We start from the raw sequence: 27,165 nt of genomic DNA on the forward strand, positions 1-27,165 counted from the left end.
ATCACAACACAACAGGACTAACCCGGAAACACTTTTCCCTGGAAGGAAACACCGATATGCGGCACTCGTGGGCAGGAGTTATTTCACGTTTACGCTGTTTAACCTGAAGCTAAAGCTAGCTAGCTCAACCAGCTCAACTGTTTATGGAAACAGCTGCGGTGGAGTCGCTCACACCTGGGCCCCCCCAACTGAAACTTTTATGTTTGACTTTACTAATCCAGACAAATATGCTTCAATGCAGGATCATTTTATGTACGCCTGAAAATGATGAATATCCTTAACCGTTTTCAGTAGAAATGTAAAGCTCATATGTTATTAACAGTAGCTAACCTAGCTGCTCACTCTCCTCTACAAACATTTAGCTAACGTTTTGTTTTGGCCCAAAACATTGAAATTAAACAAAATCCATCTCATACGTTCCTGTCAGTCACTAATTACGCCTTTATCTGATTCAGCTGTGTCATGCGTTGCTATGGCGACGCCACAGCGGAGTGATATCCCAGTGATTTAACTACCGGACTACGTGTGCGGTTATACCACAATAATGCACCAGCCAATCAGAATCCAGTATTCACCCAGACCATGGTATAATATCTGATTAAATGACGTTATTCATCCCTTTTACACCTTGTTTTTACAAAGGTGAACAAAAAATGAGCTAAACTAAGACAACAGAAAAGCACACAAACCAAGACAAAAGGGCATCTGTGTCGGCTCTCAGTCGTGCAGGCGAAAGACGAAGGTTCTTCAGTCACCGTCTGTACTCTGGCTGAAGAGTTGAATGTTTCTCCTCTGATCCAAAAGGCTTCGTCAGCAACTCTAGGCACAGCTCGGCCCACAGACCAGATCTTTATCCGGTCGTCGGGCCGAGCTGAAACGTTAGTGTCACTGACGAAGCCTTTTGGATGAGAGGCGAAACGTTCAACACTCTAACTAGAGCACAGACGATGACTGAAATGTCCCCCTCACCAGAAAACCTACAGAACAGTTGATCCTGGAGCTTTGTAGAGACACTGATGGAAACTGAAGGCACCGCTGCTGACACAGCTGCTGGGTCCCTATATGTGTGCGTATTTAACAAGTTTAATACGCACAAATATAAACTTCTAAACCTTTAAAGGAACAGGCCACCGTTTTCCCCACACTGAGATATTTTCTGAGAGTCGATGATTAGCTGTCTGGTCTCTGTGCCCTCAGTCACGCACAAAGACCAGAGATGTTGTTAGCATTTAGCTAGCAACATCTCTGGTCTCTGTGCCCTCAGTCACGCACAAAGACCAGACAGTTAAGCATCAACGTCTCAGCTCAGGTAAGAACATATCTCAGTGTGGAAAACTGTGGCCTGTTAAAAGCAGCTGTTTACAAATCCTCCTCCCTCCTGTCGAGTCGTCTGTCATCTACATTCCTGCGATGGCGTTCCTGGTCTTCTGTCTGATTGTCACGCTGTGTCTTATTTGCAGCTGCCAGAGCGTTGACCTCTCTCCCCAACGCCCTCTCGATTATCTGCCTGACCTCCTCGGTGCAGATACTGACAGCCACGTCTTCGTGCTCTTTCTGAATCCTCTGAAAGTCCAGCTGCAGGTCATTAATTCTCTCCTTGTGGTCACTGATTTTTCCTTGTAGAGGTTGCAGATGCTTCATTTGGTTCTGTAAGTTCAGGACCCTGTACCTCAGAGAGCAGTTTGAAGCGTTAAATGACTCCTCCTCCAGGGCCAGTCGTTTTGCTTTTGCTTTCACCACACTCATGCGTGTGAACTTCTCCTCCAGTGAACCCACCTCTTCGTGTAAGCGACGGTTCTCCTGGCTCGAAGCATCAGTCGCCTTTAGCTGCTTCTCATGCGTCTCCTCCACGCTTTGAAGTTTCTGAAGTTGCTTTTCAAGAATTTGCTGTTCCTTGAGCAGTTTTTTGTTTTCAGCTTTCAGTCCAGCGCCGCCCTTGATGACTGCTTTGTAGCTGTCCTCTGTGGCTTTGGCCTTTCTTATTTCACGCTTTAAATGAGCTATTCTTTCCTCAGTTGCTTCATTGCTTTTTCTCATGTCTTCATCTTTACGGATCTGTTCCTCATATATGTGTATGTTCCTCATGTAGCCCTCCCATATATCCTCATACTTCTTCAGATAGTTCTGCAGCTCCTCGATTTCTCTTTTCTTGATGTCTTTTGTGTCCAACAGTTGAATGTGCTTGATTTCCATGTACGTTCTCTGAATGGATTGGATTATCGTCTCCTTCATGGCTTCCTGTTGTTCTTCAATTTCATCGTGATCTTTCTTGATTTCATTTTCCAAGTCTTTACACCGTTGTTTTAACTCGTCTAATAGGAGCCGGTCAGAATTAACGTTGTTTTGCTCAACATTTAAAGCACTTTTACAGGTTTTTGCCAGCGCTAGATCATCTTGAAGTTGTTTTTCGTAACTCCTGTACTCTTCCAACTGCTTCTGTTCCCTCTCATTGAGTTCAGAGACTTGTTTCTGTTTGGCTTCGACTTCCTGACGAATGGAGTCTCTTTCCGCTTCTAAGTCGAGGCACCTTTGGGGTTGTGTCTTTTTAAACTGAATTTTTTTGGCGATGTCTTCAGATTCTTCGTCCAGAGCTCTGCCCTGGGCCTTCAGGGCAGAAACCTCTGCTGTCAGGTTGTTGACGGTCTTCTCGATGGCTTTGAGCTCCTGCAGTTTGCGTGACAGATTTCTCTGAATTTCCCGCTTAAATCTTTTGCCATGCTGTAGCTTTGTGACCTCGTTTTGTAGCTCGGCACAGTCTGCTTTCCGCTGTTCCACTGCTGCGTCCGCCTGTTCTGTTTCTTCTGTCTCCGCACACCTCTGTGAAACATCTGTCTGTGTCTCCGACGCACACGGCTGCTGTTGGTGAGGGTCGCTTGGTCGTGCAGGGGCCGTGGATCCGTCGTCTTGTGCCGTGTTCACGGGCAGCTCCAGCGCCCACGTGTCGTCCTCTGTGAGGGACGTGTTGGGCGCCTCCAGTGGCCATGTGTAATCCTCTCTGATGAACGTGCCCAGAGTTTTGAGCCTCTTCAGTCTTTCCAGTGTGTCCCCTCGGAGCTGCGTGTGGATCGCTCTGACAATCTCACCGATCAACTTGTTCTCCGCGTGAATAATACCTTCTGTGTATTCTTCGTCGACAGTCATGCTTAAACTCTGGCGACCACGTGACTGGGGTGTAAAACGTCTCTATCACCGCTGTTTTTAAAGCGACTTTGTCCGAATGTCCGTGCGTAACAGAGAAATGAACCTGCAGCCTCTGACAAAGCGTGTGTTTCTGAGATGACGCTTCAGCTGAGAAGAATATGATGTCATACAATAGAACGCTGTCAGCCAATCAAATCACAGGAATCGTTTCTAAGCAACAGGCAGGTATCTTTGGAATTGCCCATATATGGTCATGTTCGTAGCAGCCAAAGGGATTAGTCCATTACTTTGACAAATGCTGAATTATGGATATATTTTTGACTAAATAAAGATACAGAGACATAGATACAGACGGCATCCCTGGAATCGCCCATATATGGTCATGTTTGAAAACAGTTAAGGGGGAAAACAATTTGGAGAAAAATCTAAACTTTCTCTAATTATTCAAAAACTACTTTAACAAACGCTGAAATATGAATAAGGTTTTCTACTAAATGAAGATACAAAAACATGAAGAGGAGCAAAGTGGATCAACAGCCCATAAATACATAAATAACGGAGAATGCTAATGCTAACGGTTAGCTAGCGCTAGCTACAACTGCCGTTTTTTCACTTCTACTGAACAATCTGCTGTGAGTAAATATCCATATGGACCCAAATTACACTTGACTTTATTGATAAATAAGTTGATATTCCACCAGAAAATGGCTCAAAAGGGTGAAAAATTGTGTTTCTCTAAAGATTCCATTTTCCCCCTCGGCCAAGCCACGCCCCCTTTCTATGACGAGATGCCGTCTGTATCTATAGAGGAGTTTTAACTGGCATTTATATGAATGATTGTACCTCTACCACTATGGAGCACTCATTTTTGTGATAAATATAAGTGTTTTCTGGAGGTATTTTTCAAACCTGGAAGACACAACGCTTCGATTCAGTTAACTCCGCCCCCTCTCTCCGCACATACTTTACCGTAATATAAATAAACAGCGATAAGTGAAATTGCTTCACGATGCAGTTATACGGAGTTGACATCTGCAACACAGCTTCATAAATGGCTAACACACATGCTAATATGCTAACACACAAGCTAATATGCTAACACACAAGCTAATATGCTAACACACATGCTAATATGCTAACACACATGCTAATATGCTAACACACAAGCTAATATGCTAACACACAAGCTAATATGCTAACACACAAGCTAATATGCTAACACACATGCTAATATGCTAACACACATGCTAATATGCTAACACACAAGCTAATATGCTAACACACAAGCTAATATGCTAACACACAAGCTAATATGCTAACACACAAGCTAACCCGCGTTTGGATTGACTCACCACTCTCGTCCATCGCTGTTTACATTATGGGACTCGCGTTGGTTATAAAAGTTAATCCACTTTGATTCTGGCGAAGGTTCACCAAACATCCATCAGAGACAGTCACAGAAAAACAATATTTTGGTGAAAGTCGCTGAATCCCAGAGAAAAAAACAGCTGAGTGGCCTCTTCCTGAAAAAGGTTGAATAAACTCCTCGTCCTCGTAGCCAAACACGCTTCGTTTTCTCCGTGACATTATCGTTAGGTAAGAATAAAGAACAGGTGTGTCCAGAGTAGGTTATAACGAGCTCCATCTTCAACAGCGCAAACATGACTGATCTGTTCAGACGCTCAGGGTTTGTTTTGGCCTCAGCTGACCTGGAAGCACCTCGGGCACATCCTTTTTATTTTTTTTATTTTTTATTTTATTTTATTTTTTCTCTTTGTTTCTCTCTTACGACAGAAATAATGAAAAAGCTGTTTTATAAATTAAAATCAGGCCGTAAGCATAGAATTAAGACATTACATTACAGACGTCGAGCACTTCCGTTCCGCTGTGACGACACAACTGAACACTCAGTCGTTCACCAGGAGAGGGCGGAGCCTCAGAGAGCAGGATTCAGGAGGATTACTGAGAGCTGCGTGAATGAAGCCACAAACCACTCTGGGGGTGTTTTTGATAAGGAAATAGCATAACAACATGGCTAAAAGCTCCAAAAAGTCGATTTTGCATGATATAGGACCTTTAACTGTTTTGGGAAATATCAAATAAACCTTATTTTATCGTCTCAAATGTCATTCCTCTTGGTCTGGCACCTTAAGCCACAACAGGACCACATTATTTAGTTGTAGTTTTACACTTAGAATCGCTAGTTTTAGTTTAATCTTATTTCTCTTGATCACTTCCTGCCTCCAGATGATGTCAGCAGTTAAAGGGTCTAAAGATACGGACGGCATCTCGTCATAGAAGGGGGCGTGGCTTCGCTGAGGGGGAAAATAGAATCTTTAGAGAAACACAATTTTCCACTCTTTTTTGCCATTTTCTGGTGGAATATGAACTTATTTATCACACACAAAAGTCAAGTGTAAATCGGGTCCATATGGATATTTTCTCACAGCAGATTGTTCAGTAGAAGTGAAAAAATGGCAGTTGTAGCAAGCGCTAGCTAACCGTTAGCATTAGCCTGATGCTAACATGAAGCATCAAGTTAGCATTCTCCGTTATTCATGTATTTATGGGCTGTTGAGCCACTTTGCTCCTCCCCATGTCTTTGTATCATTATTTAGTAGGAAACTATATTCATATTTCAGCATTTGTTACAGTAGTTTTTGAATAATTAGAGAAAACATACATTTTTTCAAAATTGTTTTCCCCCTTAACTGTTCCCCCCTAACTAAACTTTCTCTAATTATTCAAAAACTACCTTATCAAATGCAGAATTATGAACATAGTTTTCTACTAAATAAAGATACAAAGACATGGGTAGGAGCAAAGTAGTTCAACAGCCCATAAATACATAAAAACCAACGGAGAATGCTAACATGATGCTACATGTTAGCATCGGGCTAATACTAACGTTAGCTAGCGCTTGCTACAACTGCCGTTTTTTCACTTCTACTGAACAATCTGCTGTGAGAAAATATCCATATGGACCCGATTTACACGTGACTTTATTTGTACGTGATAAATAGGTTCATGTTCCACCAGAAAATGGCTAAAAAGAGTGAAAAAGTGTATTTCCCAAAAGATTGTATTTTCCCCTTTGGCGAGGCCACGCCCCCTTCGGGAAAGTCCACAGTTACCATGGAGATCCGCCATCTTTGCAGCTGTTAGCATACATTTCCATAGACTAACATTAGCTAAAAACAGTAGAAAAAGTGTAGAAAAAAGCCGTGGAACAGCTCCGTTAGCTGCTGAGTCCCTAAATACATCTAGCTCCCTGTGGTGTCCAAGTGTTCATTCTCCATTAAATCTCCATTAATTTACAATTGCTGCTTATCCCATAATGCTTAGCGATATGACGTCACATTCCCAAACTCTATAGGGAACTTTAATTCAATATTTTCCATCTGAAACTGCAGAGAAACACTAACTGTGTCTGTTAGAATGAATGTTATTGGGTGGTTTTGATCATAGTTACGGCCTTCAACAAAAACGTGTGTGGAAAATACAATATTTTATACGATATGTGAAAAATTACATTGTTACAGTTTTATCCGAGGGTAATGGTGGGTCCCAAACAAGGCCGGATTTATGCAGGGGCTTACAGGGGCTAAGCCTGAAGGGCCCCTGGGCAAAAGGAGAAAAGGACAGAGTTTCCTCTCTCTTTGCAGACTCCCTCACATGTAAGGCTTACCAGGTCAAATCCAAGAGTAAACCAAGACAAAAGGCACCATTAAAATAAAATCAAAAGATTTTCTGTGGGAGGACCCCCCCCCCTCTTCTTCTACGTAACCCCTCCCTTTTAAATGTGTCCCCCCACCAGTCTGGCAGAAGCAAAGGTTCCTCCGCGAGGCCACAGAGCTCAAATTGGGATCATTATGTGAAACGTTTTTTTTGTTTTTCATATTTTTTTTTTTTTTTCTGAAGTTACTCCTGCAAGTTCAAATAAAAAAAAATAAAAAAATAAAAAAAACAACATTAATTTTTAATAATTAATCAACTTTAATTTATCCTTTCATTGTAGAGTGAGAGAAATCAGACAGACATAAACTAGATGTGGGGCCCTGAAAAGTGTTTTGCCCCGGGGCCCATTTTACTTAAATCCGGCCCTGTTCCCAAAGCCCATACACTTGGGAACCATGGATGTAAAACATTGGCATTTGCAGAAAATAGTTCTTTACTTTGGGCTACAATGTTGAGGTTCAGCCCTTGGGCGTTTTGGGAATAAAGAAATCAGCCTCCACGACGCAAACTTGCCTCCCCTCAATGTTAATTTTGACAACATATTTTATTTTAGTTTTAGTCTTAGTCTTTTGACTAAAATGTAATTTAATTTTAGTCAAGATTTAGTCCAAAAAAAAGTTTTCAATTTTAGTCTAGTTTTAGTCGACTAAAATTGCATGTCAATTTAGTCAACTAAAATTAAGACTAATTTAGTCGACTTTGCATTTATAATATTCATTATAATCATATTTAATCGTGGTCCTCGACTTCATGGAGCTGCTTCCACATGATAAAGCTCAGAGCGGATCATTTGGCAGTGAATTTAAATGATCTGAGGCTCTTTCAGACTGTTAATATTCGGATGATTTTAGTCTCTTCTTTTCATTTTTATTCAGTCTTATTTTAGTCGACTAAAATATCTGGACATTTTAGTCATAGTTTTAGTCTCATGAAAAACGTTTAATTTAGTTTTAGTCCAATTTTAGTCACAAAAATATCACTTTGACTAAAATTAAGACTAAATATTTTAGTCAACAAAATTAACACTGCTCCCCCTGCAGTATATAGTAAGATGAATTCTACAAAAGCAGTGTCACAGCTATATTATTACTTTTTATTCATGAATTACGAATCACCCCGTATAAAAACATTTGAAATACATTGTTTACTTTATTTGTACATTACACAATTCCTTTCAATACTACTCTTCTGCAAAATGCGCCACTCAGTACGCAGTTCCTCCCCCTGCCGCTGTGAGGCGCTGTCGCTCCACTCTGACCCAGTGACCGGAAACGCCTCCCTCAGCGCTTGTGCAGAGTTGACGCCACACACACCTCGGTTTCCCCCTCTCAGTGGATTATTCTGCAGCTGTCGTGCACCGTAACCCCAAAGTAACCGAAGGTATGAGGCAGAGATGTTTACTCCTGAAAGATCGGCTCCTCGAAACCGTTTAAATGACGTCCTCCGCGCGTAACGTGGAGCCCGATGCTAGCGCTAGCCGCGTTAGCTCCCGGCCCAAAACACGTCATTTTTAATATCAAACTTTTGTACAAATGAAGTGTAAACATAGCGGGGGTGGAAATAAAGCGATGTTCTGGCGGAGTGCGTGGTGTGTGGGTGAGACGTGTGGTTATTGCGTTTGAAATGTGCGAGTTTAGTAGAAGACCATCTGCTGTGACTTGGATTTCTGAGCTAATGTGGACATTTGCCATAAACAAAACAAGTTGAACCTGATGCAAATTCATCAATGCACGTGTTTAACCCTTTGCTGTGGTCCACGTTCAGGTGTGGCCATAAGTTCTGTCAGAGATTTAAATGTGTCACTGAGAACAGATGACATGGGGAATTTAGGGGGTTTTGTCTTTGCAAATTTGCTTCAGTCAAGCGTGTGTGAATCACGTGGTTATCAGTAGTTTGTCTCCATGTGGAAGCCCCTCTTTGTTCCTTATAATTGCCATATCGTTAGCCATATAGCATAATTGCCTAACTATTTTTGTTTTGATTTTGGAAAACATGTAAAAAGACATTTTATAGGAAACATATTGTTTTTCTCTTATTGCCATTTTAACAAGGCAGTTATGCTATGTGGCTAACGATAGGTTACAGCTTACCCCCGGCTCACATTAAATCCGGTTACGGTCCGGTACGGCCTCCGCGATCTTAGAAAGTCATTGAAACCAATGTTGCAGACTCACACTGCTCCGAAGTCCGGGTCCGGTTACCCCCGGCTCACACTAAATCCGGTTAAGGTCCGGTACGGCATCCGCAAACTTAGAAAGTCATTGAAACCCATGTTGCAGACTCACAATGCTCCGCGAAGTCCGGGTCCGGCTACCGAGGCCGTCCGGCGGCAACGGAAAGAATCCGCAAGAAGTGTATTTTTGCCCCAGCGGATCAAGCTGACAGAAAAACACGAGCCAAGCAGGAAGTCAGGTCTCGTGAGGAAAGAAGATCCGGTGTATTTCAAAATAAAATCGGTCTGATCGCTCCTTATTTGGTCTCGTTTACCACCTGTACACGCGCGTAACGTCGTAAATGTAAACATTTCTCCATCACCAGTGACACGGGGGCAGGAGTGTGTTGCAAAGCATCCACTTCACTGGGGAGAGTCATTGTTCTGGCAAATGCGGCTTTTGTTTACAAAAATTACGTATACACGAGGCTAATCATCACGTAAACTCGCACCAAGCGGGAAACCCGTGCACTTCTGTTCTCGCAAGTGCCGTTTCTGTGCCTGGAGCAGCGTCTGGCGCCGGAGCCGGCGGAGCCACAGTGTCAGCCGGACTCACTGTGAGTGGTAGTTTGGGGCAAACCCCCCATACGGATCAGGACCAAACCCGGACCGGACCCGGACCGTAGTTAATGTGAGCCGGGGGTTACCGAGGACATCCGGCGTGAACGGAAAGAAGCCGCAAGAAGTCTATTTTTGCCCCAGCGGATCAAGCTGACAGAAAAACACGAACCAAGCAGGAAGTCAGGTCTCGTGAGGAAAGAAGATCCGGTGTATTTCAAAATAAAATCTCTGCTCGCTACTTATTTGGTCTCGTTTACCACCTGTACACGCGAGTAACGTCGTAAATGTAAACATTTCTCCATCACCAGTGACACGGGGGCAGGAGTGTGTTGCAAAGCATCCACTTCACTGGGGAGAGTCGTTGTTCTGGCAAATGCGGCTTTTGTTTACAAAAAACTACGTATACACGGGGCTAATCATCACGTAAACTCGCACCAAGCGGGTGACGTCGAGCTCACAACTAGAGCGGCGAAAGAGAGGAGAGCGACGAGCTTCCATTCATTCCCTCTGCTGCCTGGCGACCGGAAAGAAGCCTCCGGAAATCCACAGGAGAGCGGCGAGATACGGGCGGCCGGAGCGGAGACTAGCGTTAAAAAAATTCCAACGCTATGCAAATACAGAGCCATTTCCGGCGGCGGCCACAACCACAGAGCTGGATCTGACAGACACCTGTGCGTAAATGGGTCATGCGCAAAAGCTGCGTCTCAAACCCACCTCCACGCGCTCCTGCACACGGGGGGCTGGCCAAGGAAGTAGAGCAAACTGAGCGACGGAAAGCGTTTTTTTTCTCCGCATGGTGTGAGCCCGGCGTGTCGTTTCTGGCGCAGCGTCTGGCGCCGGAGCCACAGTGTAGCCGGACTCACTGTAGTTTGGGGCAAACCCAGACTGGATCCGGACCGAACCCGGACCGTAGTTACTTTGAGCCTGTGGACAGATTCTTCAATAGGTCATGTCCACTCACTGCTATTGTCTATTAAATAGTTTCCTCAAAACATCTGCTCCCCCGTGGTTTGTTTGCTAAAAAGAGGAGAGTTTCTGTTTCGGGTATACCGTGCCAAACCAGTGAGGAATAAGCCCAGAAAATTAAATTACAAACCACTTCAATGAAGATAATTTGCTATAATCATGATCCTTTCTAAGTTCAAAGTAAATAAGATGAGTTCATTTGCAAGAACTGAAGAGTGCCATTGAAAAAGCTCGATGTATGCTTGATGATTTGTCTTTACAGTGTATTTCAGAAAATATAAAGTCACTTATTCTTAATCAAATTCAATTCATGGCGGCGCCCACGCGAACGTCCGGAATAAGGTGAATTAGGGCTGTGCAATTAATAGAAATTCGATTACGATTTCGATTACTACACTAAACGATTACAAAATTAGCATAATCAGAGTTTTATTTTTTTTTTAATTTTTTTTTAAATTTAATTTAATTTAATTTTTTATTTATTTATTTTTTCTGGCAAAGCAGACTTGCATTATTTCGCGGCGCTGGGATTATTTTCCCTTCACATTTCTCGTGCCATGGCTCATGCTTTTGTCTGACATAAAATCAAACGGCGCTGTGTGATGATGTCATCAGGCCGCGCTGCTCAGTTTACTTGCGCAGGTGTGAGGGCTGGCCAGCAGGGGGCAGGTGTGAAACAGAGACCTCTCCTTAATCGAGGCAAACATAAAATATTCAGCATCGTTTTTTGGTTTTTTATTAATAATTATAAAAATAAAATAAAGACTTTTTTCAAAGGCAACAAATAATCGTTTGAATAATCGTGATTTCAATTATGACAAAAATAATCGTGATTATTATTTTTTCAATAATCGAGCAGCCCTAAGGTGAATAGCTATGGCTCGTTTGAAAGGTGAGACTCTAAGCTCTCCGTAGGTGAAAACAGTTTACTTCTACGTGCCTCCGTTCCTGAGAAATCTAAGCTTAACAGAGGCTAGTTTTGATGAAAATCACAGAGATCATGCGTGTTTTATGAAACCGTGTCCTTTCTGATTAACTCCTCTCTCTTCTCAGTTACTAAGGTTATGGGAAGAGGCAAATATTTCCGTTTCAAGTCAGTGTTCAAGGACAGCATTGTTGAGACATTTTGAAATGACGGCGTGTGCATTTAAACAGCCTGGTTCTCGGATTGAAGACTTTAACAGGATGTTTCTCAGCCGTCCTTGGACTGATTTTAACTGACTCAGAGCTCAGACTGCTGCCTCCGCGACCCGGCCCCGACTAAAGCGGAAGAAAATGGATGAATGGATGTTTAGTGATTTGTGAAATAAGTTAATGTGTTTGCAAAGCTTTTATTTAATCTATTGTGAGTTTGGACACTTTCAGTCTCTACTTCATTGTTGTACATACAAAAAATAAATATAAATCAGGTATAGGGCCTTTAAACAACACACTGTTATCTGAAGTCTTTCGAACACTTATGAAGGGATTGAGAGAGAGAGATTTTGAAGAAGTCATCAGCTCAAATGATTTACTTTTTCTGCATTTGCTTCATCGAACCGCCTTTTAAAGTTTACAAACTACTCCATTATGATGTGTGATGTAGGGCTGTGCAATTAATCGAAATTCGATTACGATTTCGATGACAACAGTAAACGATTACAAAATTAGCATAATCGCAAAAAATCGATTATATATTTTGTTTCATTTTTTTTTTTTCCAACGTTATTTTTTCTTCTTTCTTTTTTTTTTTTCAATATTTTTTTTTTTTACTTTTTTTTTTCCAAATTTGTAATTTTTGGATTTTTGTCACTTTTTTGATGGATTTTGGTCTTTTTTCTGCTGGATTTTTTCTTTTTTTTAAATGGATTTTTGTATTTTTTTGCTGGATTTTTGTCATTTTTTTGATGGATTTTTGTCACTTTTTTGATGGATTTTTGTCACTTTTTTGATGGATTTTTGTCACTTTTTTGATGGATTTTTGTCATTTTTTTGATGGATTTCTGTCATTTTTTTTTAATGGATTTTTGTCCATTTTTTGATGGATTTTTGTCATTTTTTGGATGGATTTTTGTCACTTTTTTGATGGATTTTTGTCACTTTTTTGATGGATTTTTGTCATTTTTTTGATGGATTTTTGTCACTTTTTTAATGGATTTTTGTCACTTTTTTGATGGATTTTTGTCACTTTTTTGATGGATTTTTGTCATTTTTTTGATGGATTTTTGTCACTTTTTTGATGGATTTTTGTCACTTTTTTGATGGATTTTTGTCAGACACAGACACTACTGTTATGAAAAGTTAAGGTGCCATGCTGACCTCTGGGTCACTGAAAGGTCCAATACTCACTAATAAAAGGTTTATTTACCCCCAAATGTGGCTGAAGCTTGTGCTTATTGTGCCAAACCTTCGCACTTCATCTTGCTTTTGCAGTGGTTATTGGGGCTGGGACAAAATATCAGATCGTTTGTGCTGCAATACCAAGTACTGATGCTTCATCAAGTATCGCAATACTTTGAATACTTGTGTTTGGAGGCAGTTTTATCCTGCACTCCAGTGACGGTTACGCAGCACTCACATTTTGTTGTGCTAATGCATTTTTCAACATTATTTTTCACACTATACGTCACAAAAATCACATGGCATTTGGTTTATAAACTTTGGACACACACGACTGTTTTCTTTTTACACATTTTAATGTAAATATATCATATAAAACAGGGGTAGGCAAGTTTGCTTTGCCGATTTTCTTCATTGCAAAAAGACCGAGGGCCAGACCTGCCATTTTTAGCCCAGAGTAAAGTACAATTTTATTTTATTTTATTTCCATGTATTCAATTTCTTGCCCAATGTTTGCCCCATTTCACCCAATCTTTTTTCTTCTTCTTATTCTTCCCCTTTTTTTTTCTTGTTTTCACAATTGTTTTTCCTTCTTACTAATTTTTCCTAATTGATTCCCCATTTTTGCCCATTTTTCCCCCCCAAAACAATTTTAACACGATTTTCCCAATTTTTTAGCCACATTTCCCCCAAAATTTTTCCCATGTTTAGAACTTTCCTGTCATTGGGGCTGAACCCGATATTGTAAATGTGCAGATCTTCCACACATTATTGTTCTGTTTTTTTTACCCAGCCCTATGCATGACCCAATTGGGTGGGTTTTTTTAAGACATTTTTGAAAGATTTGACTTGTCTTTTACACATTTTTAGAGTATTCAAACAGGAATTTGACCTCTGATTTATGTAATAATATCATCTTCAAAATCATTCAAAACATCCTGAGGGCCAGAGCTTCTGACATTGCCTACCCCTGATATAAAATAATGACTTACTGTATCGCAATATGTATCGGATCATGCCAAAGTGCATCGTCCCAGTCCTAGTGATAATTGTCCGTGTGTCTCCAGTGTTCTCGTCTGTCCTTTGTCTAAACTGTGGAGTGTGTCCCGCAGGAAGGACTGCGCTTTAACGACTCCAGAAGAAGACCTTCCCAAGATGGCCGCTGTCCCATTTCCCGCTCAGTAACCCCTTGTCCTGTTTTTCAGCGTTGCGCTAACAAGCCCTCTGATTGGAGGGCTCCCCGGGAGCGCTGTACTGATTGGCCCTCAGGCGGCTTCTTTGCAGCTCGCTCAGCTCCAGGCGCAGCTCGCACTGACTCAGATAAACAGTGGCCGGGCTAACGCCAGCGCCGCCGCCCCGTCCCCCACTGCAGCCGCCATCAGCCTCCTGAACCTGCTGAAGATCGCCAACAACATGTACAACCCGTACGGCAACCAGCGGCCGAACCAGGGGCCGTACGGGAACAATATCAACCCGGATCGGGACCCTCGGATGGGGCCTTCCAACATGGGGCTCCCCTTCAACCCTGGACCTCCTGCTTCTGCCAGCCCCATGTCCAGCCTCCCCATGTTCTCCCAGCAGATGTCCTACAGACCAGAGCCGGGCCGAGCCGCCGCGGAGGCCGACTGGGACCGGACCATGGACAGAGCCAGAGACGACACTCGACACCTCAACACGCCTCTGTCCCAGCCCTCCTCCCAGATGCCCCCGCAGAGAGACGACCTCTACTGCCCCTTCACTGCCACGTCCTCATACTCTGCCCCCACCCCCACTGCTCATCCTCCCGCCAGAGCCTCAAGCAACGAAGACGCTGTCGACAAGTCCCTCAATTGGCTTCTCAGCCTAACCCGATCCACGTCAGCCGAGCCGAGATCCTCCACCTTTCCCTCCCCTTCTTCGAACTTCCTTGGTGCCAGTAATTCGTCTTCAAGTTTCCTCGGAGGCGGTGACGCTTTGTTTAAGCGCGGCGAGCGGGGGATACCAGGCTTGAGCGACTATCCCGACACGGAAGCCCCTCCTCCCCAGCGGAACGACCCTCCTGCCAACAAGTACAACGCTGAAACGGCCACTAGCATCCTTCGACATTTCGACCTCGAGAAAGAAGATCTCGAGCAGCTCATCTCGTATCCTGAACATGAGATCACGCCTGATAATTTACCGCATATCCTTCGCCAAATCCGCATCGAAAAGACCAGAAAGACGGCATCTGCTTCAACGTCTTCTTATAAAGACCCTTCACCTTCCAGACCTGGGTTCGACAGCGGCTCCTGGGCTGATTCTAAGAAACCCAAAGTTATGGACTATGGACACAAAGACTTGTCAAGTAGTGCAATGAACTTTTCAAAAGACATGCCTCTTTCCAAACAAAGCACTACAATTAGGGACTATTCCACTGATTTGCCACCATTTCTAAATAAAGTTGACTTGGACAAAGACAAGTCGCCTGTTTTGCAGCCCAGTAAAGTCATTGAATATGGGCATACCGGGAAATACATAACGGGGGCTGGCACTGAAAGTGGCACTATGGGGGCAATTGCAAGAGCTATCCACGGCATCATGAAGATTGACACAGGTTTTACAAGAGAAACCTTCCCTACGACTGCGACGGCCACAGCTCCCACTCCCGCTAAGCCGATCCCCAGTTTGGGGTCTACGTCCCAAGACAAAATCAGCCCTGCCGCTAGTTTCTCATCACGGTTTCCCCCAGCGTTTCCCACTGCAACTTCCAAATCAAGCGAGAAACCGCCAACAACGCAAGGTCCTGCTGCGGTGAAATCTTTCAACCTCCCGAAACAGGACACAGATTTGAGGCAGCGCAAGCCCGAAGCGTTCAAAGAGAAGGGGGAAGACGTGAAGTCGCTTTCCAAGTTGCCGCCACAGCCCACACAAGCCGGCAAGAAGTCCGGAGTCGTAGTCCTTGACAGCGCCAAGAAGCCGCAGTCCAAAGTTGGCGTCAAAAAACAAGAATTGCCCGCGCATCAAACGAAAACGGGACAAACGAAAACAGGGCCGCTGCCTAACGCACCCCAGCCGGCCTCGCAGTTCGCTCCGAGAAACGTGCTCCTGCCCACCCCGGCGTCCGCGAATCGGATTCCGACCGTATCCAGCAACGCGACGGGCCGTCCCACCATCGTCCCGCCGGCGCCGAAGCAGCAGCAAAGCAAAGCCACGCCGAAGAACAAGGTGCCTCCGCTGTCCACCCCGAAGCCCCAAGCCAAACCCGCCCCCGCGCCGGTCAAGATCCAGCCCGTGAAAGGCATACCGTGCAGGTCCATGGTGCAAGACTACGCCGCCGCCGCCTCCCCGAGGACCTTTCCCCACACCTGTAGTCTGTGTGAGAAAGAGTGTCTGCGGATGAAGGTGAGTAGATGACTGCTCTCTCTCCTCCTGTCTCCTGTACCTTTTAACTTGATCATAATAAAAAAAAAAACACTGAATCCTTTGGGAATCTGTTAATTTTGGCGGATGGTAGACTCCTTATTAGACAATTCGAAGGAAGGAAAGGGGTCGCTGGACGTTGTTATTGTGTAGTTTGTTTATGACTTGTGATGGAAAATCTTCAACTGTTGTTTTGAGGAGAGTAATGTGAAAGATCCCCTGTTATACTTACTATTTTAGTGTTTAGTATTCCATTTATGTGAGTGTTGTGAGTTTTTTTTATGGTACAAAATAGCGAAACACAAGGCAGCCCCATGACGGAGAATGTGGCGGGCCATGGAGTGACATGGGCGCGCAATCCGTTTTTGATTTGCCAGTTCCAGGCCTTCATGAAGAGCTTTTTTTTTTAGGCGTTTGGTGATACATCATGTTCACTGCGCACCCAAATATCCACAGCGCTGGTTTCAGAGATCGAACTACCAACAGTGCAGTCCAGTGGTGGCTCCTCGTTGACTACACAGAAAACTGAAAAAGTTCACTGAAAAAAAGCCAAATGACTCCATGGCTCCAAGAAGTAAACTGAAGCTGTTAAGGCCAAGCATGACATGGATGGACTTTGCGGTATTTCTGTCATGAACGGCACGTTTTATGGAAGAAAAGAATGTACTTTTGTAGGATAATAGACTTCTGTGGAGGGTAAAAAGTGTTTCTGGCTTTAGTTCCTCCTGCTTTAGCTGATATTAACCACAGACACAACTACGTTTTAGTACAACAGCTCAGTTATTCCTAATGGGGTCAGCTTTGTTTAGTCCCAGTTGAACCCTGTTAGCGTTTGGACTTGGTTTAGTCGCTGATGTAAGAATAGCCAACTTTCCCTCTAAATATTAGGCCGAATTCAATTGTTGAATTTTAACATTTTGAGTCAATAGAGTTCGGGAATGTGATGTCATCTCGCTAAGCATTGTGGGATTAGCAGCAATTGTAAACTAATGGAGATTTTAAAAGTCAAAATACTGGAGTTATTGGACCCCACAGTGTAATAAATGTATTTACCAGCAGTAACTCGGCAGCTAACGGAGTTATTCCACGTGTTTTTTCTCCACTTTTTATACTGTCTTTAGCTAATGTTAGTCAATGGAAATGTATGCTAACAGCAAAGATGGCCGATCTCCATGGTAACTGTGGAATTTCCCGAACTCTATAGTAGAGGTCGACCGATATGGGTTTGTCTAAGGCCATTGCCGATGTCCTTGACCAATATATTTGACGTTTTTTTCCAAATGTCTGGTCTATAATCCTGTAAAAACATTGTGGCCGACTTTATTTTATTTCTTGAGGTGATTCAATCATAGTTTCTGTCCCAGCTTTGATTAGCTGCAGTTAGCATTAGCATACTGTTGCTTGCCATGGCATTTAGCACGGCGATCAAAAATACGGTTGCGAAGCTGGCATTTTCCAGGCTCTGTGCCTCAAAATGACATTCATATTGACTGAGGTTTAGTGAAACAATTGTAAAATCCCCAAATATCGGCCCAGTCAAAAGTCTAAATAAATCTTGTTTGCACAAAAGGCTAAGGAGTAAAAATGTAGGGTCCAATGCTGGTACATATGCCGGTCAGTGATAAAGAAAAGAAAATATCATGAGCTTCCCCTGTTTGAAAGACCACCAGCCGCCACTGTACATCTTAAACCCACACACAAACCGATGGAAAGTCAGTTCACTTGATGTACATGTTTCCCGGGTGCAGCAGTGGCTACCTGTTTTCGAGATCATTTATTTTAAATTGCCTGTAAGTGTAATGGGGGATCTTAACCTTGTACAACTATCGTGTACTGTATTTAATGTTTAAATGAAGAAGCAAGACCTCAAGACCCAACAAAAGAGACGTGAAGACACTGCAGAGGAGTGGCCAGTCCTGTTCCAGACCCAAACCACACGGGAGATCCCAGACTCCACGAGAACTCCCGGGAACACTTTCACCCACATTTATTTTACATTTCTCAACACAAAATCACTTTTAAACACTCCATATAGTTTAAATGTTTCATGAACTCTTTTGCATCCGCTTTAAGTCGGCGTTCACGAGCCTCTTCACGATTTTTTTTTCCTGCAATCGTTTTGGACGGAGTGAATTGGCGTCCAGCGGATGTTCCAGAACAGATGACTGACTGACGAGAGCCTTCAACACCGCAGCACAAAAGACTTCACTGACATCATCTCAAGGTGGATCTTCTGAAGAGGAAGACACATGGAAGACTTCGTTTTTGTAAATCTTTTTAGCGACTAAGTACCTCCACGCTAGGGCAGTATTTCACAGACCAGTGGTTCTCCAGATTTCACTTTCTAACGGCAAGAAAGTCCTTAGTTCAGCTATTTATCTGGGGTTTGGTGATGGATCAAACACATCTTCACCATTTTACATTTTGTTGGTTAGTAAATACATGGACGTTAAACAGCTGTGCTTTCTTTGTGTCTGGTTTGACTTACTCAGCTGTTTTGCCGGTTTCATGACTGTGGCATCTGTCCGGCATCAACAGTTTCAGAAAGAGCTGTTTTTTTGTTAGTATCGAGCCTCCAGTGGATATTTTTCGCCTCTTGTTGCTCCGTGGAGGAGGTGTAAGCTGTGCTAGAGTGGGGACTGCTCCTCCGTAGACAAGTACAATATATTTTTTAGTTTTCACAGAGAATTCTGAAGGCCGTCCCTCATTTTGACGGATTGAAAATCAAGTCGTCATTAAAACGTAGACGCAGCTCTGCTTTATCTCTGAGCTAAAGCAGCTACATGACTGTCGGACCTTTGGACGCCACATGGTTTCACTTTCAACTAAACAGCCTGCGATGATGCCAACATGATGCACGCTCACTTCCTAGAGAAACCACAGGCGTACAGTCGACTACCCTTGTTTTGTCGTGTTTCGACTTGGTGGCTGTGCCAGGCCAGGGCTCCTTTCAGGACGGTCTTTCCCCTTGTGGAAAGACATGCTCGTACCAGATCAGTACACTTTGATCCAAGTAAAAAAACAAACAAAAAAACACCTTTCCTTGGGGTTTTTGCCATGCAGTTATCTAAGTTTAGCTTAAAGAGGGGGTATTCTGCTTTTTTCAGTCACATAGCACCAGTCTATATCACACTACAATGATGACCAAACCTTCTGTTGGTCTGTAAATGCAGTAAATTAGAATAACTGCCTTGTATAAAATGTCTCTCTCAAAATGGCTGTAGTGAATGTCTTGAAATCGGCCTCTGTCTCTTTAAGAACCTCTGAGCCTTTCCGACACGCCCCCTCCACACTCTGTCTGTGGCATCAGTGGGGAGGGGGTTCTGCTGAGGAGCAGTGGTTGGTTACTCGGCTGGTGACGAAAGCTCGGAGGCGTCTCCAGGAGGTGGGGGCGTTCCTAGGAGGACTCAGGCAAACCTGTCCCTAAAATGGCCGCCGTCAGAGTTTTTACAGATTACTCAGAAATACGTGAATGTGCCAAGGCAACACTTCAGGCATGTTTTTAATGAGGGAATGACACAATAACATGATGGAAAGCTTGAAAAAGTCCATTTTGCATAATACCCCCCTTTAAGATCATGCTGCAGTTGTGCAAAGTGGTTTTGCTGACAGTGCCGTTAGCCGCTGTTATGACCTTTGTTGGGGCACCTTCCTCTATTTCAGCTGCTTCTTTCCCTCATTTTTGGATCAACACTGATAAATAACTCCATCAACGCCATCACAAGGCTGTATTTATCCACCGTGTGATCCACAGACCTCTCCTGTTGTTTCTGCCTTCATCATTTTTCCTCCGTAGGACCGTCCATTACTGCTTAGTGCTGCTTGAAATGGAATCAGTAGTGCAGAGTATGAAGCCGCCCTAAACCCTGAGGGCTGAAAGTGTAATGGTCTCGATTATAACTTTGTAGAAAGCTCTAAAACACACCCCTGGGAATTCTAATGTGGAGAACCACTGGTGATGAGGAGGTTCCACTTCCCAAGCAGATATACCATTGTAACAAGTTTATGAAGCTGTAGTTACATTAGTAGTTCTTTTTTTTGGTAGATTTTTGTCTCAACGATTCAACTCGACTGATGAAGATGGACTTTTTTTCCTCTTGAATCTGGGACCTGTTGTATTAAGACATTTGCTGTTTTACACTCAAACTGTTTTATTGTAAGGAAGAGTTAGATGTTTGTATGAATTCATGCACTTTTACTACTCAAGTCTTACCTCCTCTATGCTCTTGTCAAGTGTGTTTTGTATTTTATTTCAATGACGTTAAGAAAATCCCATGATGTGCACAGCCTTTATTAAACCAAAACAGTCTAACCACTCTTAGATTATTGTGCTGTCGGATTAAAGCGGTTTGTAAAAATGGCGGGAGTTGATTCAGAACTTTACACTTTGTTAATTTCTCACTGTGGCGTCTGTCCAGGACTGGATTACTCACCAGAACACGTCCCTCCACATCCAGAAGTGCAAACAGCTCCGCCAGAGGTCAGTCACTGCTGGTTTTACTCGTGAAATGTCAGAAATAAAAACTGTTTACTAGCCTTGCACTAGCTTAGCACCACGTAACTCTTCAAACATAAGAACTGCATGAATTACAAAAAAAACATCTCCTGAAATCAGCAACACTCTGGATAATGAGGAAATGAGGCCCTGTGTCAAAACTCCAGAAACATCCCTTTAAAATAGAAGCTGCAGCTACACATGTGACCTGAGGTGGCAGTAGTGAGTATAAAATGGCTAACTTGCATCTAGCCCCTTTAAGAGACCACTTTGAACCATAAAAGCAGCTAAACATTTTGCCTGTAGTGTCTCCCCTTAAAGTTAAATTTGCTGCATTGCTTGGGCCGTGTCTCACCGGGTTAACCTCTTAACTCCCACCTGAACGGATCCCATTGTCTCCAGTTTGGCTTTACCCTAATCAGAAAGCTTCTTGGGGAAAAAAGCACCAAAACAGCCACAAATAATGAGAAGAAAACAAGGATGTGACAAAAATGTGACAAAAATTCTACAAAAATGTGACAAAAATTCTACAAAAACTAAAAAAAAAGACAAAAATTCATCAAAAATGTGACAAAAATTCAACAAAAAACTAAAAAAAAAGACACAAATTCAACAAAATGTGACAAAAAATCAACAAAAATGTGACAAAAATTCAACAAAAACAAAAATGTGACAAAAATTCAACAAAAACAAACAAAAAAAAGACAAAAATCATCAAAAATGTGACAAAAATTCAACAAAAAACTAAAAAAAAAGACAAAAATTCAAAAATGTGACACAAATTCAACAAAATGTGACACAAATTCAACAAAATGTGACAAAAATTCAACAAAAATGTGACAAAAATTCAACAAAAACAAACAAAAAAAGACAAAAATCATCAAAAATGTGACAAAAATTCAACAAAAACAAACAAAAAAAGACAAAAATTCATCAAAAATGTGACAAAAATTCAACAAAAAACAAAAAAAAAGACAAAAATTCAACAAAAATGTGACAAATATTCAACAAAAACAAAAAAAAAAGACAAAAATTTAAAAATGTGACACAAATTCAACAAAATGTGACAAAAAATCAACAAAAATGTGACAAAAATTCAACAAAAATGTGACAAAAATCAACAAAAACAAAAAAAAGACAAAAATTCATCAAAAATGTGACAAAAATTCAACAAAAAACTAAAAAAAGACAAAAATTCAACAAAAATGTGACAAAAATTCAACAACAAAAAAAAAAAAGACAAAAATTCAAAAATGTGACACAAATTCAACAAATGTGACAAAAATGAAAAAAAAGAATTAAAAAAATACAAAATGGTGACACAACACAGCAACAACGCAAGGAAAAAGAGTTTTGTGGGTCTTAGCTTTCAAACGAGGTGCTACACAGGCCTATATAACAGCCAAAGAGGACAGAATGCATTTGGTTTAGGCGGGTGGTCAGAGGTTAAGTTGCTTTCCTGTGTTTTCTTCCAGGTATCCGGACTGGGACGGTGAATTGCCATTAAGGTAAAGTCTATAGGCCGCGGTTCTTCAACTTTTCTCACCCAGAAGCACCGGAGCACACAAACTCCCACATGATCGCAGCAGAAGCCAAAGCTTTCTCAGGCTCTTTATCTGTCTGTTTTGTGTCTGAGTGTTTTCATGGCCAAACACAAATGCCTCGAAGAGCACAAAGTTTAAGGTCAGGAGATCAGGACAAACGCGGTCATGCTCGGTCTGAAGTAGGAAAGCAGCGGGACCAGAGTATCATTAGATTTTCGAGCCTTTTTTAGACCTGATGTGTTTGTAATGCGTGCACGTCGCCATGCTGTTAACGCACGGTCGCTCCGCAGCTCCGCCGCTTCCAGGGACGTCCCCCGGAGGAGCCGCACCCGATCGCCCAGCCCTCGAAGGCACCAGGACTCGGAGCGGAGGGACAAGCGCAGGAGCAGGACTCGATCCCCGCACAGGCACATCAAAAGGTCTGCCCCCCAGCTCTGCACTTCATCTGCTTTTATCGTACATCGAAAATCACTTCCACTGTGTGTCATTGTCAGACAGTTTCAGGAGGTTTTTGACCAATGCTCGAAAAAGACTTGACTTAGGACTTGACTTAACCGATTAAAGACCTGTGAGGCGACTCCTGTTGTGATATTGGGCTTTACAAAACCACTGATTGATTGAGACGTCAGTGGTTTTGAATGTGTTCTGAAGCAGGAAGGAGCTGGTTCTTGGTTCTAACTAGTCCCTCTTTGTTTCTGCCATGTCCTATGGATCTTCAACTAGCTATACCCATGGTTTACCGGAAGATCTCCCTAGTATTTAAGCACATATCCAGCCCAAAAGGACTATTACTTTTGCCAGTGGACAATGGTTATTCCAGATTAGCCCCGTTAGCTTGTTACAATCGACTACAGCTCATTGTTGATGAAAAGTCCACAATAAACCACAAATACATCAAGCCCGGCTCAGTGTGTGATCATCTCAAAGGCTGCTTTATATAAATACTGGCTGTATAACACTTTTCACCTGAGCTATGTGCTGCTAAGGAGCTAGTTAGCTCCGGCCGAGCGGTTAGCAGCTCGGCTACGGACTTGTTTTTTGACATGGCTGATGTTCTCACAGTGAAAACACAGACTCTATAAAGTTGTATTGGGCAGAGAGATAATCAGAGGTTGTCGATGCTTTTTACTATCGTCTCGCAGGGACGGCTCACAGACCCCAGGGGCAACGCTTAGCTATCCTGCCCGGCCTTCGAGCCTCCGAGCCGGGCGGGAAACCGTACAGCGGGGCAGTGTGAAGGCAGGAGGAGGCGGGAGGTACGAGCCCCAAATGTATTTTGATAATCGATTTATCTACGGATTATTTTCACGATTAATCGATGAATTGCGTGGCTGTGAAAGGTGCATGGAAATTGTATTTTTTCAATTTTTTGACCACATAAAGCTAAAGTGGCGCCGCTTGAGGACATGTTGATGGAGTAAACTTAAAGTAAACATTTGTAGGAGGCTCTTGTGCTAATTCTGCTTTCTGGTTGGATGAGGCAAAGACAGATATTTATGAAATTTACAATGTACAAAACACTGCAGACCCTCACTTTAAAAATAAAGTAGGTTTTCATCTAAAATACATAATTGTCAAGTCATTTTTGCTCTATTTTAGTCTGCGTTCACTAGAAAACGATTAATCGATCACTGAAATAGTTGACAACTATTTTAGTAATCGATTAGTTGTCGATTAATCGATTAGTTGTTTCAGCCCTAGTTGTATTCCTCTTTTAGCAGAAGATGAAGCAAGCAAAGCGAACGAAAACGCTCCGGCAGAACCGGAAGTTGCGAAGACTATTGTTACCCATAATGCACCGCAAAACTCAGTCGCTGCCCCGCCCATCGGACTTGCTTGGGACTTGGAGCTTCAGGACTTGGACTTGACTGTAGACTGGATTGTTTACGCCGACTTCTTATTAAAATGTTTTTCTCTGCAGATCCCACTCGGCCTCTCCTCCGTCCTCCTCCTCCTCTCGCCGGCCGCGCTCTCGCTCCAGAAGCCGCGACTCGCCGCCTCGCCGAGCGGAAGAGCGTCGCCGTGACGACAAACGGGCGTCTCCGAAGAGAAAGGACGAGCCCAGACCGTCCCCCAGGTGTGAAGCTTAAACCAAACTGCTCTCTCTTCACTTTACCATCCTCTAAAGCTCGTATTCTGGGTTTCCTTTTCCCTCAGGCGACCGGACGACAGACGGTTATCGCCTCGAAGAAATGACGAGCGGCGGCCGTCGCCCAAGAGAGCGGAGGAAAAACGAACGCCGCCGCGAAGGATCCGAGAGACGCGCTACTCCCCGACCAGATACTCCCCTCCCAGGCTTCCTCCTATATACTCTCCTCCTCCCAGGTAAACGGACAACAATAACAAAGGCCTGAGCGAGAATTAACCTCGTTATGAAGCAAAGGTCGAGATATTGAGACATGAATACCGTAAACTCTCTAATATAGACCGGGGCCTTTATTTACTCAAGGGCATCTAGGACCAGGCCTTTATTGGAACCAGGCCACAATTAGAGACAGGCCTTTATTTCTAATTGAGCCAGGAAAACGAAGAAAAACGAGATTTGTGTCCATTTGCACCTAAAATATTAGGTTCATTTAATAATTAACATTTCAAACCCTCTCCCAGCGGCTGGAACATTGACGCCTTTTATTTTGTCGGGACAACAGGAAGTGTTTCGTTGCTGTTAGCGGAGCTTTGACATCAGTGTCACTGCAGGTTTCTGTTTCGTTTTTACCGCGGACCGGATTATTTGTTGTTATCTCGTGTAAAAGGTCAAGGTCAAGTTTATTTCTATAGCACATTTACAACAACCACGGCTGCCCAAAGTGCTTCACAACACAAACAAATGATAAAAACTAGGAATACAAATACAAACAAGGCATGGTAAACATTGCATCAATTAAACAAAAATACAATGGAGAAACAGTGTAACATATTAAAAGGCCTGTGTAAAGAGGTGAGTTTTAAGGGAGGACTTAAAACTGCTTAGAGTCGGGGCCAAACGGATGTTGAGGGGCAGACCGTTCCACAGTCGGGGGGCAGCAGCGGAAAAAGCTCTGTCTCCTCTGGTTTTCATGTGCGTTTTGGGCACATCCAGAAGGAGCAGGTCAAAAGGCGAGTTTAGACGGAGCGTTTGTGTTTGTGATCGATCATGAGACTGACCCGAGAGAAGACGAGACGCTCGCGCTGATGGGAGGAGTTATTTTGAGGCGTGGGACTGACCTGCACACGGAGCAGCTGGACGTGCTTTGAAGACGCGATGGAGACTTTATTAAAACCCTGGAGGGTCACACGACATTTGTTGTTTGCCCTGTTTCCACAAATAGTCACTGGAGGTTTGAAAAGTGGCTAAATCTGTGTCAAAGTTACGCTTGGATCAGCTCCTCCGCAGCGTCCCCCTCGGCCCGGGTTCCCGTTTGTTACTCCCTGCTCGTGAGTTTTCATTTACACCAGTATGAGACAAATTCCTAACATGGGGAATATTTCTACTGCTATAGTTTCTAATAAAAGCCCCGGCCTGTTTTAGAGACCGGCTTTAATTTGCCTCTGCCAGCCGCGAACCCGGCCCCTCTGTCAGAGACCCGGCTTCTGTCAGAGACCCGGCCTCTAATGGAATACAGGCCAGTATTAGAGAATTTACGGTATATTGCAATAAACATTATATTGAATAATAAAGCATTTAGTCCGAGGGAATGTGTGACAAAGGAGGTTTTTGGTAACGTAAAGCCTCTGGTTATTCCTTTATCTGCAGATATTCCCCGCCGAGGCACTCGCCCCCTCGAGGTCATGAGCGGAGGGAGCGTGAGCGCGAGGAGCAGCGCTCTCTGTCCCGGGGCAGTCGAGAAGCGAGGTCCTCGTCCGTTAAAAGCGCCGCCAACAGGAGCGGCGCCCAGAGGAGGAAGCCGAGCGAGCTGGAGCAGGCCACCAAGAAGATGCTGGAGAAGTCGTCAGGTGGGAGGAGCTCCGAGTCCGGAGGCGGCGATAACTCGTCTGCAGGATAAAACTGATGTGCAAATTTACATTGTCGAGGTGCAATGATAAGAAATGTGGAGGAAAAAAATGGAAAAAAGGGGTTAGTAAAATATGGGGAAAATAGTGAAAACATGGGGGCAGTACATGGGGAAAAAATGGGGGAAAAAATAAGAAAAAGTGGGGGAAAATAGGAACAAATTGGGAAATCATGGGGAAATAATTTGGCAAAATAGGGCAAAAAATTGGGGGAAAAAATTGGGGAAGAAATTGGGAAAAACTGGGGAAAATAGAGGAAAAAATATGGGGGGGAAAATAAAGAAAAAGTGGGGGAAAATAAGAACAAATGGAGGAAATCATGGGTGATACGCGGGGCAGTACTTGGGAAAAAAATTGGGATAATAGGGAAGAAATTGGGAAAAAATTAAGAAAAAGTGAGGGAAAATAGGACTAAATTGGGCAATATAGGGAAAAACATTTTTTTTTTTAAAGTTTAAAAATTTGGAAAAAATGAAGAAAATTATCTGAAAAAATAGGGGAAGAAATTGGGGAAAAAATGGGCAAAATAGAGAAAAAGATAAGGGGGAAAAGGGGACAAAATTAAGAAAAAGTGGGGGAAAATAGGAACAAATTGGGGAAATCATGGGGAAATAATTGCGCAAAATAGGGAAAAAAATTGGGGGGAAAAATCTGAAAAAATAGGGGAAGAAATTGGGAAAAACTGGGGAAAATAGAGGAAAAAATATGGGGGGAAAAAAATAAAGAAAAAGTGGAGGAAAATAGGAACAATCATGGGTGAGACGCGGGGCAGTACTTGGGGAAAAAAATTGGGATAATAGGGAAGAAATTGGGAAAAAATT

At 43.1% G+C, this 27,165-nt stretch overlaps 1 protein-coding gene across 1 annotated transcript in view; it reads left to right on the forward strand.

Annotated features, from left to right (window-relative positions):
* Positions 1 to 8,136: 8,136 nt before the first annotated feature.
* The window catches only part of LOC306981039 (uncharacterized protein), a gene marked incomplete at its 3' end in the record, with an annotated part of 35,013 nt that continues 15,984 nt past the window's right edge, over positions 8,137 to 27,165 (forward strand). The window contains exons 1-8 of the mRNA XM_079580585.1: positions 8,137 to 8,259; positions 14,143 to 16,297; positions 20,734 to 20,795; positions 22,286 to 22,318; positions 22,645 to 22,773; positions 24,276 to 24,431; positions 24,512 to 24,679; positions 26,088 to 26,287. Of these exons, the coding sequence (XP_079436711.1) occupies positions 14,351 to 16,297; positions 20,734 to 20,795; positions 22,286 to 22,318; positions 22,645 to 22,773; positions 24,276 to 24,431; positions 24,512 to 24,679; positions 26,088 to 26,287 (2,695 nt within the window). The 5' untranslated portion in view covers positions 8,137 to 8,259; positions 14,143 to 14,350. The remainder of the gene's footprint in view (positions 8,260 to 14,142; positions 16,298 to 20,733; positions 20,796 to 22,285; positions 22,319 to 22,644; positions 22,774 to 24,275; positions 24,432 to 24,511; positions 24,680 to 26,087; positions 26,288 to 27,165) is intronic.

The sequence above is a fragment of the Gobius niger genome, assembly GCF_951799975.1.
Source record: "Gobius niger genome assembly, chromosome: 21".
Taxonomy (NCBI): Eukaryota; Metazoa; Chordata; class Actinopteri; order Gobiiformes; family Gobiidae; genus Gobius; species Gobius niger.